At 40.4% G+C, this 18,099-nt stretch overlaps 1 protein-coding gene across 4 annotated transcripts in view; it reads right to left on the reverse strand.

Annotated features, from left to right (window-relative positions):
- Positions 1 to 1,173: 1,173 nt before the first annotated feature.
- MLLT3 (MLLT3 super elongation complex subunit) overlaps positions 1,174 to 18,099 on the reverse strand; it is a 142,994-nt gene continuing 126,068 nt past the window's right edge. For 2 of the 4 annotated variants that reach the window (XM_082783786.1, XM_082783784.1), the window contains 3 exons: positions 15,863 to 15,934; positions 14,155 to 14,226; positions 1,174 to 4,700 (listed from right to left, as the gene is read on the reverse strand). In XM_082783786.1, the coding sequence (XP_082639912.1) occupies positions 4,569 to 4,700; positions 14,155 to 14,226; positions 15,863 to 15,934 (276 nt within the window). In that variant the 3' untranslated portion in view covers positions 1,174 to 4,568. Of the gene's footprint in view, positions 4,701 to 14,154; positions 14,227 to 15,862; positions 15,935 to 17,707; positions 18,059 to 18,099 lie in introns of those variants that run through there. The other 2 variants (XM_082783785.1, XM_082783787.1) reach the window with 2 other exon arrangements.

Consider the following 18,099-nt stretch of genomic DNA (forward strand, 5'->3'; position numbering starts at 1 on the left):
TTCAGCTACCAAAGGATCTCTCTTATTTTTTTCTTCCTCTTTCCTCCTGAAAGGGTATTGTTCTCACTCTGGTAATATTTCTCCTTCCTGTCTAGTCACAGTGGCACTTCTTGCTGCTCAAGCAAATGCAAAGCCCTTATATGATCGTGCTTTGATGTTAATTTATCTGCTCACTCACACAGAGCTGGCCTTGTAAATGTCATTGTTTTAGCTGTGTTAATGCACTGATTAACCCCCAAGCTACACAAAAGCACTGCAGAAATATGAGTTGCAGTCCCCATCATCTGTTTGTAAGCCTTTTATGCCCAACAATAAATCTTCTTAGTACAGTACACAGAATAGCTTCCTGGTGTAAGCCATATACTGCTGTATACTGCTTAACAATTAAGCAAACTACTGAGACTGAAAAGAAGACATGCACTTGTTGAACTTTGGAACGTATTTTATACTGCTTATTTTTGTGGTTCCTGGTAGCTGCAGCTATGGCTGAAGACAGCCATAGCTTTTGACAGAATTTTCACTAATAAACCTCAATTTCAGTGCATTGTACTACAAGCACCAAAATATATACTTAGGTTATAGATAGTGGCATTTTTGTCTTTCCAATTAAAAATACATAAAAACAAGAAATATGTTCTCAAGGACTACAGAGCACACAGAACAGCCCTGAGTAAATAAGATCCTACAGCAGCTCAAAATACACTCCCAGTTTAGCACCAAACTGTGGAAACCCATGGACCAATTAGCAAATACAGAAATACAAACTCCTCTTATACGCTTAAGCAAGAGTTTGCCAAAAGATTGAATGCTAGCCATTAAACTGCAGTTGGTAAAAGATAGGAGATGATGTGTATGAACAAGGACAGCATGAAGCAAACCAAACATCCTACTCCAGTCACTGTTCCAATGATAAGATAATGCATATGACAACTGAACAGGGTAGTTGTCTCTTCAGACCACTCTACAACTTCCCCATCCATTTTGCAAACTAATGGGGCTTGAAATCAGTAATCTCTCTCAAGAGAACCCAAAACACTAATACAGCTTCTAAGAAATTAAAATTATACTTAACAGCTTCCAAGGACTTGAAACACATTGTGAACATACTTTATTTCACCGTGAGAAAGGGAAGGAGGTAAAATGGATCAGACAAAACCTGAGAACTCCCAATTTTCCTTCTCCTAGACTAAAAGAAACATCAGTAGAAACATACTGGGACTCTCCAAATGCACTGTTAATATACTATTTCCAAAATGAAAAGCACAGAATTAATCTAACAAACCAAACCAATGAAAAGTGCAACTTCACCAAGAGAAATTATTGATGATTTCTTAAAACCCAAACTCTGTGGAAGAAAAAGCACAGGTTTTGTTTTACCTTGGAAGACTCTCAGAGTACATCCATTTCTCCTTTCTTGCTCTCTTTACTGTGGACCAATATATCTTTCAAATTTAGATTCTGAGTATCTTGTAAAGCCTCTCAGTGCATCCAGACTACTAGAAAGATACTAAAACTTGCCTCCACAACGTATGTCCAGTTCGTGAGGCAAAGAGTTAGTGGCAAGAATTAAAATTGTCCTTAATGCAAATGCTATTCTAGTAGCAGTGACTAACTTGCACTGAACAAAAGATTTTTTAGGTATTGCAGCTCACTGATAACTTCTGTCTGGTCACTTTAACCCAAATTCTTCTAGAGAAGTTTGTTTAAACAGCTTGGTGCTACATACAACTCCAAAACATTTATTGCTGAAACACTTTAACCAGTCCCAAAACATCAATGATTTTAAATGTTGAAAATGTTGGTAGGGTATCTTATTACAATTTCTTTAAGAGAAATATGACTGTTTGAAATCAATTGAACAAGGATTTATTTTGTTTCTGTATACAAAATTAGATGAAAATAGCTAATGTATTTTTAAAACTGAAATCAACATTTGGTAACTCTTATTCTATCAGAATTTTGTGGAAAACTCAACATGCACACAGGCACACATACACACAACTCTTCAGTCTATTTTCTTCCTTTGCCAACCTTAATGAATTACAAAATTAACGAGTTTAAGGATGCTCCATGATTTGCAATAAAGTCATTAGTAATTTGATACTGCAACTGCTGTCATCTCTTTTATGCCTGTTTTCCTACTTTCTGCTTTCTTCCACCCCATTCTCAATGAACAATAAAGATTATCCAGTATTTTAACAGTAAAATGATACATTTTGCCATTTCTAATAAGACAGTGCAATATTCATACTAGCAGTATCATGGGATCCTTTCCTCTCCTGAGACTGAAGGAGTTGTTACCATAAAACTTAGTCAGAAAAGTCAAAACTGACAAAATTCCACAAGTATGTTGTGTAACTAAAACATAGGAAGTTGAACACGCACTAGTAGACCAAAGGCTTTTAAGGTTGCTTTTAGATTTCCAAACATTTTCATATAAAATATCAATAAAAATTGAAGTTAATCCCCCTCACATGCACCCCTTCCTCCTCCCCACCATCACCTGTCTTATGCCAAAAGTAACTTTAAAACGATCCCCATCCCCCTCCAACAATTGCACATTAAGACATGGACTTAACAACATAATGCTTCAAGTATGCTTCATGCCAATCGTCAATAAGAGTCATAACATTACTGAAAAAGTACACTTGTTCTTTGGAAGCCTGAGAAGGACTTCCTGCAGAGTGTGGTCAAACAACATTTTAAATATGAAAATAGTCCCCCAACCCAATCCCCAATGCACCCTCTCAAAAACAGTAAAGTGTAAAATTTTCTTTGGACTTAAAGAAACAGTATTAAGATCTACCATCTGAATAAGAAATAACCCCAATAGGAATTTAGTTTTACAGTGCTGCACAAACTGTGTGCATGAAACAATATATCATACAGACACTACTGTTCAACACTAGATATACAGACTACATGTGGCATAAAAGCATATACATGACATATACTGGCCTGTCCAGAAACAAGATATATTTTTAAGACTGGAAAACCTGAATAAAGTTTTGCATCCAGAAGCATGATTTTTTGTTTGTTTGTTTGTGTTTTAATTCTTTTCTCTTTTCATTGGGGACTTTGTTTTACTTTGGAAGGTAAATAGAAAGGTAATGATTTCATCAAGAAACTATCAGCAATATGACAGCACCAATCTTCAATCTGAAACCGAGTACAGGTCCTCTCATTGGATCATACAAAAACAAGGATTCCAATTTTAAGGAATAAAAGAGAGTACGAAAGAATACTCATTTTGATAGTCAAGAAATCCTTCTGGAAGCACAAGCAGGTTATCGAACAGATTCTAAAATCTGGAAAGTGTAGATGTGTGTGTATATATATTTGTGTCAATATGTGCATGTATACACACACATATATATCATATATGTATTTATTCCAACATGTAACTGTATAACAACCTTTTTTTTTCTTTTCAAATAAAGAGTTTTAATTTAGCAGTTGTAAAACAAACAAACAAACAAAAAACAACAAAACAAAAACAAGAAACAAACCAAACGGGCTAAACAGACCATATACTACATGAACAAACAAAAATGTTATGCCAATAGTTTTATGGTATAAGTCACACACTGGCAGCAAAGGAGTGCAGAAACTCATAGTAATAAATAGCTCCAAATTAAGAATTTTCTACAACATTTTCTTAGAAGACAGGACCAGTATTTCTTCTTTTATGATGATCCTGCAGTACACCTTCACTCATATATATTTAACTTTATAACATTAAAACAGACACAAGAATGCAGACTGCAGAAGATGCTGGATTCAGGACAGTATACATAACATTTTTTTTGTTAGAAGTCCTACTGGTTTATTCGCTAAGGCTAGACAGCAAGTCGTATGTCCCATTTGGTGCATTTTCTACCATGGTCAAGATCAATAAATGGATAGAGCCTAGGACCTACAGTCCAACCTGCTGTGGTCTGGCCCACTGTGACAGTGGAAACAAAATATAGGACCATTGTTTGGTCCCCCACTTTGTATCTTGATTCTTGTAAGTGAAGAAGTGGAAAACAAGACTGTAGTGTTTTCAGTGACTACAGAAAGTTAGCAAGAAGTGACAATTTAACATGAATAAGGTTACTAGGCTTTTGATGGGACTGAATCAAAAGAGCATACATGGGATTCCACTACTCACAACATCTGATAGTGTCATTCAGTGACTCAATGACTTTGGAATACATGTATGCAGTAATAAATAGATCAGTAATGTAGTAAGGCAGTGTGTTGAACATGCATTCATCTTGTGGACTGGAACACCACAGAGAGATACATGATACCATACACATTCATTAAGACCAAGGTTTTTTGTTTGTTTGTTTTTGTGTTTGTTTTTCAAGGCTATCCAGGCAAAATCTTCCGGAGCATTTTCTTGTTGAGAAGAGCAGTCCTCTGAGTCTTGTCACTTTTCCTCTCCTTCATCAAGAGATGATGACTGGCTTTAAGGAAAAATAAAGCTGAAGAGTGTTGCTTTGTTTTCCCCCCATTTCGGTTGCATCATTCTGAATGTTTCATTTAGAGAACAGTTTTTGATACAGCCAGATGCTCAATTCTCATGAAGTTCCAGATGTTTCCAGATAACTCTGTAGTTTACGGACTGTGGTTTTGTCCAGTGAGCAAAGATCAAAGTCAAAGGTTGTATTTGTGATATGAAAGTGTCCAGTTTCTTCTATAAGATTTACTATCTGAAAAGAAAGAAAAAATGCAGTTGAACATTTTAGTTGTATCAGACATCCACTATATCTATTAACAAGCCTCTAAGTATCACACAAAAAGCATAGAACAAACCCACTTCACCAACACTTGCAAATTGAACCTCGATCCTTATCACTGTCTTTCTGACACAGAACTATGGTCCAGACTGTAGTACCTTGTCTTTTTTCAGACTGTCATCAACTGTAACATCAGCCTACCCAACTGCTGTTCCAGAAAACATTACCATTGAGAATGTATTTTTCAAATGTTAAAATAAAATCTGCATATTTTATAAGTCTGTCTTTCACTACAAAATCCAAAAAATCCCTCAACCCCAACCAAACACAGCAACAATGAAACACCGTAACAACAAACAAAACAGGTAGGTCTGTCTGGGCTATCTACTGTGTGCATAGCTGACAAACAAGGCAGCAAAATAACTGACATAAGCCTTTCTGCAAGCAATAGAAAGAAATCCTTACAAAATCTAGTCTAAATCAAACAACACAAGAAAATGTACACAGGAGCTCTCAAATCTATCATTAGTTCACATACTAGCATTTTTTTCTTTAATAACAGACTTAAAAAATCATTAAAAAAACAAACAAACAAAAAACAAATCACACATGAAAGACTTGAAAGACTCATACTAATAAAGTAAGACCATTTCCTTTGGTGACTACTCAATCTAAAATCACAGCTTTCATTCAAACAAGAAGCAGAAGAGCTGTTAGGAATTCTTGTGAAGATCGGGGACTGGAGCACCTCTCCTACACAGAATGGCTGAGAGAGCTTGGATTGTTCACCCTGGAGGAGAACAGGGTCAGCAAGGATTTTACCAATTTATATAAATACCTCAATGGAGAGTGTGAAGAAGATGGAGCCAGGCTCTTTTCAGTGGTGCCAAGTGACAGGAGAAGAGAAAATGGACACAAACTGGAACACAGGAGATTCCCTCTGAACTTGAGAAAACATTTTTTTTTTGTTCTGTGAAGACGACTGAATAGTGGCACAAGTTGTCCACAGAGGTTTTGGCTTCAATGGCCTTTATGACATTTAAAAGTCATCTGGACATGATCTTGTGCAACTGGCTCTAGATGGCCCTGCTATAGCAGTGACAAGATGACCTCCAACAGTTACTTCCAACCTCAACCAGCCTGTGATTCTGTGATATCAACAGTACACATCCAAGCAGTGCCTTTCTACTGTTTTGACACTCTGTACTCTCTAAATTGTAGTCTGTATTTTTAAAGAGTGCTTATATTCAACACTGAGTTTCTGTAGTAAGTAACGCTACACACATGTAAGTGCTAGGATGTGCGTCTACCTAAAATACCCATACAGTATCTTGAGTATCTTGAAAAGCCAAAGCATAATTTGTCACAGGGCTAACACAGTGCCAACACACTATGACTATGGATCTCCTATGTGTTTCTTCATTCCATGAGACAGATACTCGAAGTGAGCATGTGGAAAGGGAACCCACCGCATCCTGAAGTGGGCCTCTTGGTAATGGCATGGACTGACAGAACACTGCTCTGCCTTTCCAGGCATCTCTTTTAAGGCCCTCTGGATAGGCTCAATGTCATATTTGCAATCTTCAGTTTGAAACCCACACAGTTCTAGACCTTCCAGACACACATCCACTGAAACACTGCTCTTTAATACTGAGTTTATTGCTCTATTTCCTTTCCCACAGCTAAAAGAGATACCTATTCTATACCTATTCTTACTGAGAATATATACCTATTCTTACCGATACCTATTCTTGCTGAGGTGATCAGCTCTGGAGCAGACGCCTTCTGCAGCAGAGCAGGGGATCAGGACAGGCAGGGCTTTTTTTCCAGCATCAAGACCACTCGAGGCAGCCGAGGGAGCTGCCAGGGCCTGGCAGCCCTCACGAGGGAGGCTGATGAGGTGTAGGCAGAGCCGGCAGCGCCCCTTCTACCCTGACAGTCAAAAGCTGCCCCTAGGGGGCACGGCAACCAGGATGGGCAAACAGGGCGGGGCACATCAGAATGGCATGGGCAGGGTGTGCTGGATGGCCTGGTCCGCCTGGTGGCAGAGCTGAAGGAGGAGGTGGAGAGGTTGAGGGCCATCAGGGAGTGTGAGCAGGAGATAGACTGGTGGAGCAACTCCCTGCAAGGCCTGAAGGAGGGGTACCGGGGTGAGACACCCCAAATGGGGGTGGACCCCCTGCCCTGTCACAGCTGGGCAAAGAGAAGGGACCTGGGAGTTGGGGAGAAATGGAGACAGGTCCTTGCTCCACCTCGCAGGCAACACCCCTTCCTACCAGCCCCATTTTCCCAGGTGCCCTTACACAACAGGATTGAGGTCTTGGAGCTTGAGAGACCAGTGGGTGAGGATGAGGTAGAAAGTCTAACCCGGAGGATGCCTAGGGTGAGGAAGTTGACTCCATGCCTCAAGACTGCCTCCACCAAGAAAGACAGAAGGGTAATTGTAGGCAACTCCCTTCTCAAGCAGGAAAAGGATGAGGTTGAGGGTCTGGACAGTAGTCTGAACCCAGGAAGCAACCCTGCGAAGCGTGTCAAGATTGGGGGAAGTACTGAGCATAGGGATCAGGGCCGGGCAGAGCACTGCACCACAAACAGTGCCAAAAAAAGCCAAAAATGAAGGGAGAGTCTTAGTGATCGGAGACTCCTTGATGAGGGGCACTGAGGCTCCCACTTGTCGCCCAGATAACCTATCCAGAGAGGTGTGCTGTCTTCCTGGGTCACATGTCAGAGACGCTAGGAAGGCTCTGCCACAGCTCATTAAACCGGAGGATTATTATCCTCTTGTTGTCATTCAGGTTGGATCCTGGGAAGCTGCAACTAGAAAATGAGGAACTAGAAAAATTAGGAATATTAAAAAGGACTTTGCATCCCTGGAAAAGTTGTTAAAGGGATCAGATATAGTTAAGGGTGGGTATAGGGGAACACTGTTGTGGGGGTGTACTACAGTTCACCAGATCAGGAGGAGGAGGTCGATGAGGCCTTCTACAAGCAACTGGTAGTAGCCTCACGATCACGGGTGCTGGTTCTCATGGGGGACTTCAATTTTCCAGGCATCTGCTGGGTAAGCAACTTGGCCAGGCATATGCAGTCCAAACGGTTCCTACAATGTGTTGAAGACAATTTTCTGATGTAGGTGGTGGAAGAGCTGACGAGGCAGGGGGTGCTCCTGGACCTTGTCCTTACCAACAGGGATGGGCTTGTTAGGGATGTGAAGATCGGGAGCAGCTTGGGATGCAGCGACCATGAGATGGTGGAGTTCCAGATGGAACTTGGTGGAAGAAGAAACACTAAAAGCAGGATTGCTACCCTGGACTTTCAGAGAGCCAACCTCGACCTCTTCCAGGACCTGCTTGGGAGTATCTCATGGGCTAGCTTGCTAGAAGGCAAGGGTGCATGTGAGAGCTGGGCTACATTTAAACAGCATTTCTTCCAAGCTCAGGATCAGTGCATCCCTAAGAGTAGGAAATTGGGGAAGGGGGGCAGGAAACCTGTGTGGATGACCAAGGAGCTCATTGATAAGATAAAAAAGAAGAGGAAGGTTTATGAAATGTGGAAAAAGAGCCTGTCCTCTTGGGAGGAGTATAGAAGCATTGTCAGGGCCTACAGTGATGTGACAAGGAAGGCTAAAGCCCACCTAGAGATGAGGCTTGCAAAAGAGATAAAAGATAGTAAGAAGGTTTTTTTTTAAGTACGTAAACAGTAAAAGGAAGACTAGGGATAATGTGGGTCCCTTGCTGAATGAGGGGAGTGTCCTGGTAATGGGAGACGCTGAGAAGGCAGAGATACTGAACGCTTTCTTTGCTTCAGTCTTTGTTCCTTGACCCTGGAGGAAGGAGAAAATGTCTGTGAAGTGGAGGTCTCCCCTCTTGTTGACAAGGAGCGTCTGAGTGGCTCAATGCACACAAATCCATGGGTCCTGATGGGATGCATCCACGTGTGCTAAGGGAGTTGGCAGAGGTGATTGTCATACCACTCTCTATCATCTTTGAAAGATCCTGGAGAACAGGAGAGGTGCCTGAAGATTGGAGGATAGCCAATGTCACTTCAGTCTTCAAGAAAGGCAAGAAGGAGGATCTGGGAAAATACAGGTCAGTCAGTCTTACCTCTGTCCCTAGAAAGGTGTTGGAACAGCTCATTCTGGATGCCGTCTCCAAGGAATTGGAAGAGAAGAAGGTTATGAGGAGCAGTCAGCATGGATTCACCAAGGGGAAGTCGTGCTCGACCGACCTCGTTGCCTTCTATGATGGCATCACCAGCTGGGTAGATGAGGGGAGAGCAGTGGATGTCATCTACCTTGACTTTAGCAAGGCTTTTGACACTGTCTCTCATGACGTCCTGATAGTAAAGCTGAGAAAGTGTGGGATAGAGGAGTGGACAGTAAGGTGAGTTGAGAACTGGCTGACTGGCCAAGCTCAGAGGGTGGTGATCGGCGGCGCAGAGTCCGGCTGGAGCCCTGTGACTAGCGGTGCTCCCCAGGGGTCAGTGCTGGGTCCAGTCTTGTTCAACATCTTCATCGACGACCTTGATGAGGGAATAGTGTGCCCTCAGCAGGTACGCTGATGACACAAAGCTGGGAGGAGTGGCTGACATGCCAGAAGGCTGTGCTGCCATTCAGCGAGACCTGGACCGGCTGGAGAGGTGGGCAGGAAGAAACCAAGTGAGGTTTAATAAGAGCAAGTGTAGAGTCCTGCAGCTGGGAAAGAACAACCCGAAGTATCAGTACGGGCTGGGGGATGACCTGCTGGAGAGGAGCTCCAAGGAGAAGGACCTGGGGGTCCTGGTGGATGACAGGTTGGCCATGAGCCAGCAGTGTGCCCTGGTGGCCAAGAGGGCCAATGGGATCCTGGCGTGCATTAAAAGGAGCGTGGCCATCAGGTCAAGGGAGGTGATCCTCCCCCTCTACTCTGCGCTGGTCAAGCCTCACCTGGAGTACTGTGTCCCGTTCTGGGCTCCTCGGTACAAGAAAGACAGGGATCTCCTGGAAAGAGTCCAGCAGAGGGCCACTAAGATGATACAGGGCCTGGAGCATCTTCCTTATGAGGAAAGGCTGAGAGACCTGGGTCTGCTCAGCCTGGAGAAGAGAAGACTGAGAGGGGATCTCATCAATGTGTATAAATACCTGAGGGGTGGGAGACAGAGGGATTTGGCCAACCTCTTTTCAGTGGTTTGCGGGGACAGGACAAGGGGTAACAGCCACAAAATGGACCACAGGAAGTTCCACACCAACATGAGAAAGAACTTCTTCATGGTGAGGGTGATGGAACAGGCTGCCCAGGGAGGCTGTGGAGATACACTTCTCTGGAGATATTTAAGGCCTGTCTGGATGCCTACCTGGGCAGCCTGCTCTGAGGAACCTGCTTTGGCAGGGGAGTTGGACCTGACGATCTTTCGAGGTCCCTTCCAACTCCTTCAATTCTGTGATTCACACATGGTTGACAGAATATACCTTGAAATGACAAATCTGCTAGAAATACACCAACTTGTAAAAGAACAATGAATTTACACTAAATGTTTTAAGATTTCCCTCTCCCCATTGCATTATATAAGCAGATGTTTTTTCTGCTGAGACCACAGAAGAAAAGATTATGTCGGTGATAATGAAATAACTTCATGTACATTGCCAGGCATGGAATGACATAGCCCAGGGTGAATTAAATGGAATGGAAATGAGAAATAGTACAAGGGGAATGCCTGTTACAGTAAAAATCCCCATTTCCCATCACATCCTGTTTTCGACTTTCCACAGGTTGGAAAAAAAATAAAATAAAAATCTATGTTAAATTTGCTTTGCAGCTGTCCAGAATTCTGAAAGTACTTAGGAACGATCCTCCTCTTATTGACACTTCGTTTAAATCTGTGCCTCTTGGCTTTAATTTTTTTCCATATGGGAATTTTTATTCTAAAATTGCATACTTAATTTGTCCACTTATTGATTTGTTGATTTTCGTAACTTTTTCATCTCCTACTGTCCTGCAACCAATATGAGAGAAAAATTCAAATAGAATACAACTGATTGCTATCAGAAGGAAATTTCAATGTGTTGTTTCTCATTCTCATTTTCATTCTCATTGCTATTGAGCCTCATCAAAGAGAGAAGATAAGGAGTCAATCCAGCTCCTAAAGCTAGAAACCTAATCACAGACAGTCCCTGAATATCCACTGTGTGATAAATAACTAGCTGTACAAGAAGTTTTCAGAAGCTGTGGCCAGGAAGAATGAACTGAACAATTCTGTCTAATGCTTCCTTGTGTTAGATACAGTGGAAGAATACCGCCTCTCAAGAATACCATCCCCACAGCAATATATCTGATTTGAAGAACAAAAATTACATAAATGTGTTACCACATGTATTTTTAAGCAGCACTCTACATTAAAAACAACAACAACAACTGATAAGCACTTTTATTGTTCAGGTTCTGATTTGGGCTTTTAAGCCCTAGACCAAAGAAAACATAAATATTTTTAACATGTCCCTTATCCTGCCCTTAAGAAATATAGCCACTATGTCAGGGCACCAGACTGAAACCATAGTAAACCAGATTGAAATTAACTCCCAAAGTTTTAATGGATGTACAAAAATATATCAAGATAAACCCAGACAGTTCAATGAAAAACATCTGCCTGTATGCCTGTCAATGAGGAATTCATGACTTACAGTATTAGCATTCACATCCTCATGCTATTCAGAAATACTTGAAAAAGAAAAAAAAGTTGAGATTAGTTGCCAGGAAGTCTGACAGTTATAATGTTAAAAACACAGCATTAAAATGTTTTATTCAGAGAGCTCAGGCTGCAAAGTACAAAAATATCTCATTTGTTCCTGCTATAGTAAGCTTTGCTTTTCTGCTGTAATGTACATCTCTGTTTACATAATGTCTCTCCAGCTCTGTTTCATCATTATCCATCATAGTACAACTATTTATCTGCCTTTAAACAAGCAAATGAGTGTGTATGTTTAAGGAAGCTGAAGTGCAACTAATGACATAGTCATTTTTCTGTTTATGGAGGGTTTTAGGCCATTTGTTAGTTTCCAGACCTGTAAGCTGCCCCTTGCAGAAAATTTTCAGAAGACAGTTGCCATCTGAATTTAAGTACCTTGTAGACACGAGCAATGTAATTTTCAGCAGTGCTGCACACTCCCAATTTCTTCCTTATGCCTGCGTTGTCTAGTACGCTGGCTTTAAGGAGGTTTTTCAGCAGATGAAGATACACCTTCTGATACTTCAAAATAAAAGGCAAAGTCTACCTGAAATCTTGTTGTCTTTCTAGGGGTCATTATAACACCAATTACCCCAAAACCACAGATTTTAGGAACTCAGCTTCAGATAGCCAAATTTGAACATAGGGGACATGCAGCATTAACATCTCATTTCAGACATAATTATCTCTGCTACTTCACTGCAAATCACAGAGAGAAAAGAAGAAGATGCCTTATCGCTGTAAACCATTTCTTTACAGTGAAAGAGGTCAGGAAGGTTGCTTTTTAAAATGTAATTTCAGACCAATTGCTGTCTAGCCATGGTCCAATATTTAGGTATGCATAGACATCTCTGTGCTCTGCTGTGTCAAATGAAACAAATCACAAATTATGCCTTGGAAAACTGGTGAAATATTTGCTTAGGAAGCAAATGTAGCCAGCAGGACCAGGGAGGTGATTATCCCCTTGTACTCTGCTCTGGTGAGACTGCACCTCGAGGACTGTGTTCAGTTTTGGGCCCCTCACTACAAGAAGGACATCGAGGCTCTGGAGTGTGCCCAGAGCAGGGCTACAAAGCTGGTGAGAGGCCTGGAACACAAGTCATGTGAGGAGCATCTGAGGGAACTGGGGGTGTTTAGTCTGGAGATGAGTAGGTTCAGGGGAGAACTTATTGCTCTCTGCAACTACCTGAAAGGAAGCTGTGGGGAGCTGGAGGTCGGCCTCCTCTTGCAGATAACTAGCGATAGCACTAGAGGGAATGGCCTCAAATTGTGCCAGGAGAGGCTTAGGTTGGAAATGAGGAGACATTTCTTCTCAGAAAGAGCAGTCAGACATTGGAATGGGTTGCCCAGGGAGGTGGTAGAGTCACCATCCCTGGGGGTGTTTAAGGAAAGGTTGGACATGGTGCTTAGGGACATGGTTTAGTGGGTGACATTAAGGGTAAGGGGATGATTGGACCAGATGATCTTGGAGGTCTTGTCCAACCTTATTGATTCTATCATTATATGAATTTACAGTGTGGTGGCTTTTCAGTTACACTTTTTATGTGAAAACTCTAAGAATTAATGAATAATGTAAAGTGGACAGGGTGCTGTAATTCCTACTTTTTACTTTCCTGCACAGTTATTTCCCAATATAGATAAAAATGTGCCATTCTGCAAGTGTGCTTTGGTGGAAAAAAAAAAAAAGTACTAATTTGTACTAATGAAAAAGTGAACTTGTGAAATGACAGTACATTTAATATTAAGGATAAAAAATATGTATCATTGTATTTCATAGCATGAAATCTAACACTGCCATCAGGATTCCTCTTTAACTAACAATATTCATAACCATAATTTTCCTTTTCACTGCCCTCCAAGTTGTTTTCTGATCTTTACACACAGTATTAAGCCTGGACTAACAAACATTCACAGATTAATGCTGAGGCTTACAGAATAAAAATTTTAAACACACTTATCCAAGTGTTGAGAAATTTGATAAGTGATTGCAATCATTTAGAAGTGGTACATATTTCCGTCTTTATAACAGGTCGACAAGTGGCACTTAATGGTGCAAAACATAATATAACCATCTGCTCTACAATTACATCTGTTTTGTTAATACTGCTTATTGCTTCGTCTTCACAGTTTGTAATCTAATAGTATCTGACAATGCCACCCAAAACAGAGAATGACAGCTCTTACTATTGGATAACATGTAAATACATCTGGAGTCTTCTCAATTTGTACATTTTGTTATTTTTCCACTTTCATGATTTCATAAGACTCAACCATACGTGTTTCTCCCCAAAGTGAGTTTGACTTTAAATTCCATCAAAGAAAGCATTTTAATTGTCTCAGAGAAAATGCCTATCATTTTCAGCAAAAAGCAATGAGATTTTTATCAAGTTATGGTGCACTGCTGTATATATTCCCCCATCCTGTTTTCATTATTAGTGATTCAATCTGTTGAAAAATATAAAGACAAATTGGTGAAAAACTTATCTCATAGACCTTATTTTTTTGTTTGTTTGTTTGTTCTTTAGTCCTGTCATTTACTGTGGCAACACAATCTAAAGCTTATATAAAAATTCCCTAAACTGCACTGAACATGTAATGGGCAGTAAATGGATTATACAGGCTTAAAGGATATTAAACCTGATTAGAGAGATTTAGATGAAAGGGGAAAAAAAAGTGACTTCACAACTTCAATGAGCACACTGTTATTTTTCATGAGAGTGCTCCTCACCTGCTGCAGTACATGTCTCTCTCTCAGTGTCATTAATCTTCTGTGGAGCTCTACTAGTTCATCGAGATATGCCTAGAAACAAATTCCCCCCCCCCATAAACAACTTGTTAATTAAGTCATAGCTGTGTATTTCAAAAATTTCAGATCTCTTCAAAAACAATACAAAAGGAAATTTTATTTTAAATCTTCCTTGAGCTAAATTTTCTCACTCAACAGGCTGGCTTTCCTTAGTTTAATACAATCCAAATGTAAGTTTTTATGGGCTTTCTTAGATACTTCATGACACTGAAAATCTTAAGGTACTGCTACAGTATTAAGCCACCATCAGAAGTTATTCTGGCAGAAATTCAGAAGAATCTTGGATAGCTGGGCTTGCCTGTGAGTATGATATGACAACACAAAAACCCTAACAGAGTAAGCCAATTCATACAAAAGAAGTAATCAGTAGGAACCTTCCACTTCATTCAAAGTATATTTTTCAGTTGCACAAAAATATATATTTAAAGAACTGCAGGAGTTCAGGAGACAACCACCCTTTCCCTTTGGAAATTGGATGGTCCTTTGCTGTAGAAGAGAGTCTCTCCACCTTAGCTGAGGCAAAAGGTGTGTAACAGACTTGGGATGTCAAAACAGCATCTTTAAAAACCATCTCCCACCTTTCCACACAAGACATGCAATCAAAGGCTCACAATCAAATCCCCCTTTCTCTAAAGCTGCATCATTAATTTTCTGTGTCAACAAGGAGACATAAGGGGAGAAAGATCAAGAATGATTAATCCAATGGTAAATTCCACTTTCCTCCTTCTTGGGATATCAAACCTTTCCCACTTCTCCAAAGTATAAACTTTCTCCTTTAGCATGAGACATCAGAAACATTTTTTTCAACACAAAGAAATACACCACCAAGCTTAGGAAATTTAAAAAAAAAAAAAAAAGTGCATGAATCAGGCCATTGAAAATCTAGCAACAGATACTTCAACACTGGTCTCCTACCTCATGTTAGTGCAAAGGAAATACTGCCCTATATAAACCTTGAGAGGAGATTGTCCACACTGGGAAATTACATTATGTTCATTCACACAAGGACTTAAAAGCTCTTATCCGTGGCCAGCTGATGTGATTTTGAACAAAATTATCCTTCTAAGTGGTAAATGTAACTGTCGCTTCACATCATCCTAGTTAAAGTGTTAAATCACACTGCCATTTCCTAATACACAGTCCTTTGAAAGGATTCTGGAAAAGGGTTTTCATCAATGGATTTATTGACTAGGATTACAGCTGTGAAGATTCCTGTTCAAAGACTATCACTTCAAATCTGAAGCACAGCGCAAATTCATGGTGGAAAGTAGAGAAAATAAGTGGTAAAAAAGAAAATAAGAAAATACGTGGCAGATTCACATCTGGTGACATTGGCCAAATCAACAACATGTATTGAAGAGACAGAAAACATTTCTACATAGCACAGAAGAATTACCCCCCTTTCCCAATAAATAAACAAACAAACAAACAAAAAAAAACAAATGAAAAAACAATTCCAAAAACAAAAGAAAGAAAACAGAGAATGATCTGCATTTAAAGGAACCCAAAGCAAAGATATGCTAATGACTGAGATTTTCACTCTGTAACAAAAAGTATTTTAAGCTTGTTTCCAGCAAACACATTAATATCACATTTTAGGGTAGTTTACTGTTATTTCATTGCCATTTACCTTATCACAATCCCCATTCTTAATTTGTTTATCAGATTTGTTTTGCTTTGTTGGGCTTTTCACTTCTAAAATCTGGAAAACAAAGAAAATCCATTAAAAAATAAATGCATCATTGGATACAATTACACAAGAAGAATTCTTTTATCTGTTAATAACACAAGGAAAATGACATCTGGAGAAAACAATCAAACTGGGCTTCTCACTATTTAATTAATATAACCTGCCCATGTTATTCAAAAAAAAGCAGAAAATGCTGAGTTGCAGGTGAGGTGATATATGAGGTGATATAAACATCACCAATCCTAAGAGGAATTAATTTAATGTCATTTAAAGACTCCTCAACACTTTTCTGTATCTTTCACATGCTGGTAAGAAAAGGTCTTATTTTGCAGATACAAAATGATGCCCTCCAGTACCCTCCACTGCCTTTGAAGTGACACTTAATCAGTAAACATTTCCCATTTTTTATTGTTTGTTTGTTTTTTAATCAAGGCTGTCTCTTTCCTTCTACAGTAGAGAAGCAAAGATTCTGAAACAGTCTTTGAAATGAACGCATGAGATATAATTAGGAAAAATATTACTGGACAGAAATTTGTCTTGCGCTTATATGGTACCCTTCTTTCAATACAATACAAAGCCACTTACTACAACATATATGAATCAAGAATGCTTCATCCAGGACTGAAGCACAATTAAAAAGAGCATGTCAACAAGCAGCAGAACACCTTGCTTAATATGAAAATTTTAGGACACAAATGAGGAGCGTTTAGGGGAAATAAAATTGTTGTTTCTTCTTTCAACTTCTAGACATAAAACATACATTTTTTGAAGCTAAAAGTAGAGTTAAACACCACATCATTCCCAACCGGCAACATCATCAGTTCTTCTGAAAAACATCAAGTTTTTCCAGCAAGATCCTGCACTTGGGCTAGGGCAATCCCAAACATCACTATGTGCTGGGCAGAAAATGTACTGATAGCAGCACTGAGGAGAAGGACCTGGGGGTGTTGGTTGATGAGAAGCTCAACATGAGCCAACAATGTGCACTTGCAGTCCAGAAAGCCAGCCATATCCTGGGCTACATCAAAAGATGCATGGCCAGCAGGGTGAGGGAGGGGATTCTCCACCTCTACTCTGCTCTCGTTAAAAAGCACCTAGAGTCCTGCATTCAGCTCTGGGGACCCCAGCACCTGGACCTCTTAAAGTGAGTCCAGAGGAGGGCCACAAAGATGATCAGAGGGCTGGAGCACCCCTCCTGTGAATAAAGACAGATAGCTGGGAATGTTCAGCATGAAGAGAAAACTCCAGGGAGACTTCATTGCTGCCTTCCAGTACCTAAAGGGGGCCTAAAGAAAAGCAGGAGAGGGACTCTTTGACAGGGATGATAGGAAAAGTGAGAATGGTTTTAAACTAAAAAGGCGTACATTTATATTAGGAAGAAATTCTTTATACAGAGGGTGGTGAGGCACTGGCACAGGTTGCCCAGAGAAGCTGTGGGTGCCCCATCCCTGGAGGTGCTCAAGGCCAGGCTGGATGGGGCTTTGGGCAACCTGGTCTGGTGGGAGGTGTCCCTGCCCATGGCAGGGGGGCTGGGGCTGGGTGATCTGTAACTGTGTCTTTTAATCCAAACCATTCTAAGGTTCCATGATTCTGTGATCAAAAGAAAATGTATATCAGACCATGGAGATTTTGTTTCACATTTTCTTGTAAATTTTCTTGACCAATGTCAATATGCACCGATTTTTCCAAAAGCATCCTGGACAGTCACAGCACAGTACAAAACTCTGCAAATAAAACAATGGAAAAAAGGCTTGCAAAAACAAGTGTTCTAGACTATCCTGAACCCACACTGACAGCTTTCTCCAAGTTGCTTCCAATTTCTACTTCCCTTGGTATAAATGACTAAATTGTATATATGTTTCCCAGGGTGACAAGCACCGTGAAAATATAGCAGACAGGCAGCTACTTCCCTGCAAAGGAAAACGACTGCAGATCTGAGTTAACCTTACCTAAAGTTTTATTTAGCCAAGAGTGATGCATGGCCAGAAAGCAAAACAGGAAACTTTTCAGAAGAAAAATCCCAGTTCTTCGATTCAACACCCCTGGGGTTATTGCAGTGTAGGCCAGTGGAAGAAAACGTCTTGTCTTGAAAAAACAGGCCTCTAGGCATGGATCCAGTAGCTTTTAGATGCTTTTCTTGTTTTCAAACAAAGAAAATTCTTTGTTTTAGAAAAAAA

Source organism: Aythya marila (assembly GCF_965140915.1).
Source record: "Aythya marila genome assembly, chromosome: Z".
Classification (NCBI taxonomy): domain Eukaryota; kingdom Metazoa; phylum Chordata; class Aves; order Anseriformes; family Anatidae; genus Aythya; species Aythya marila.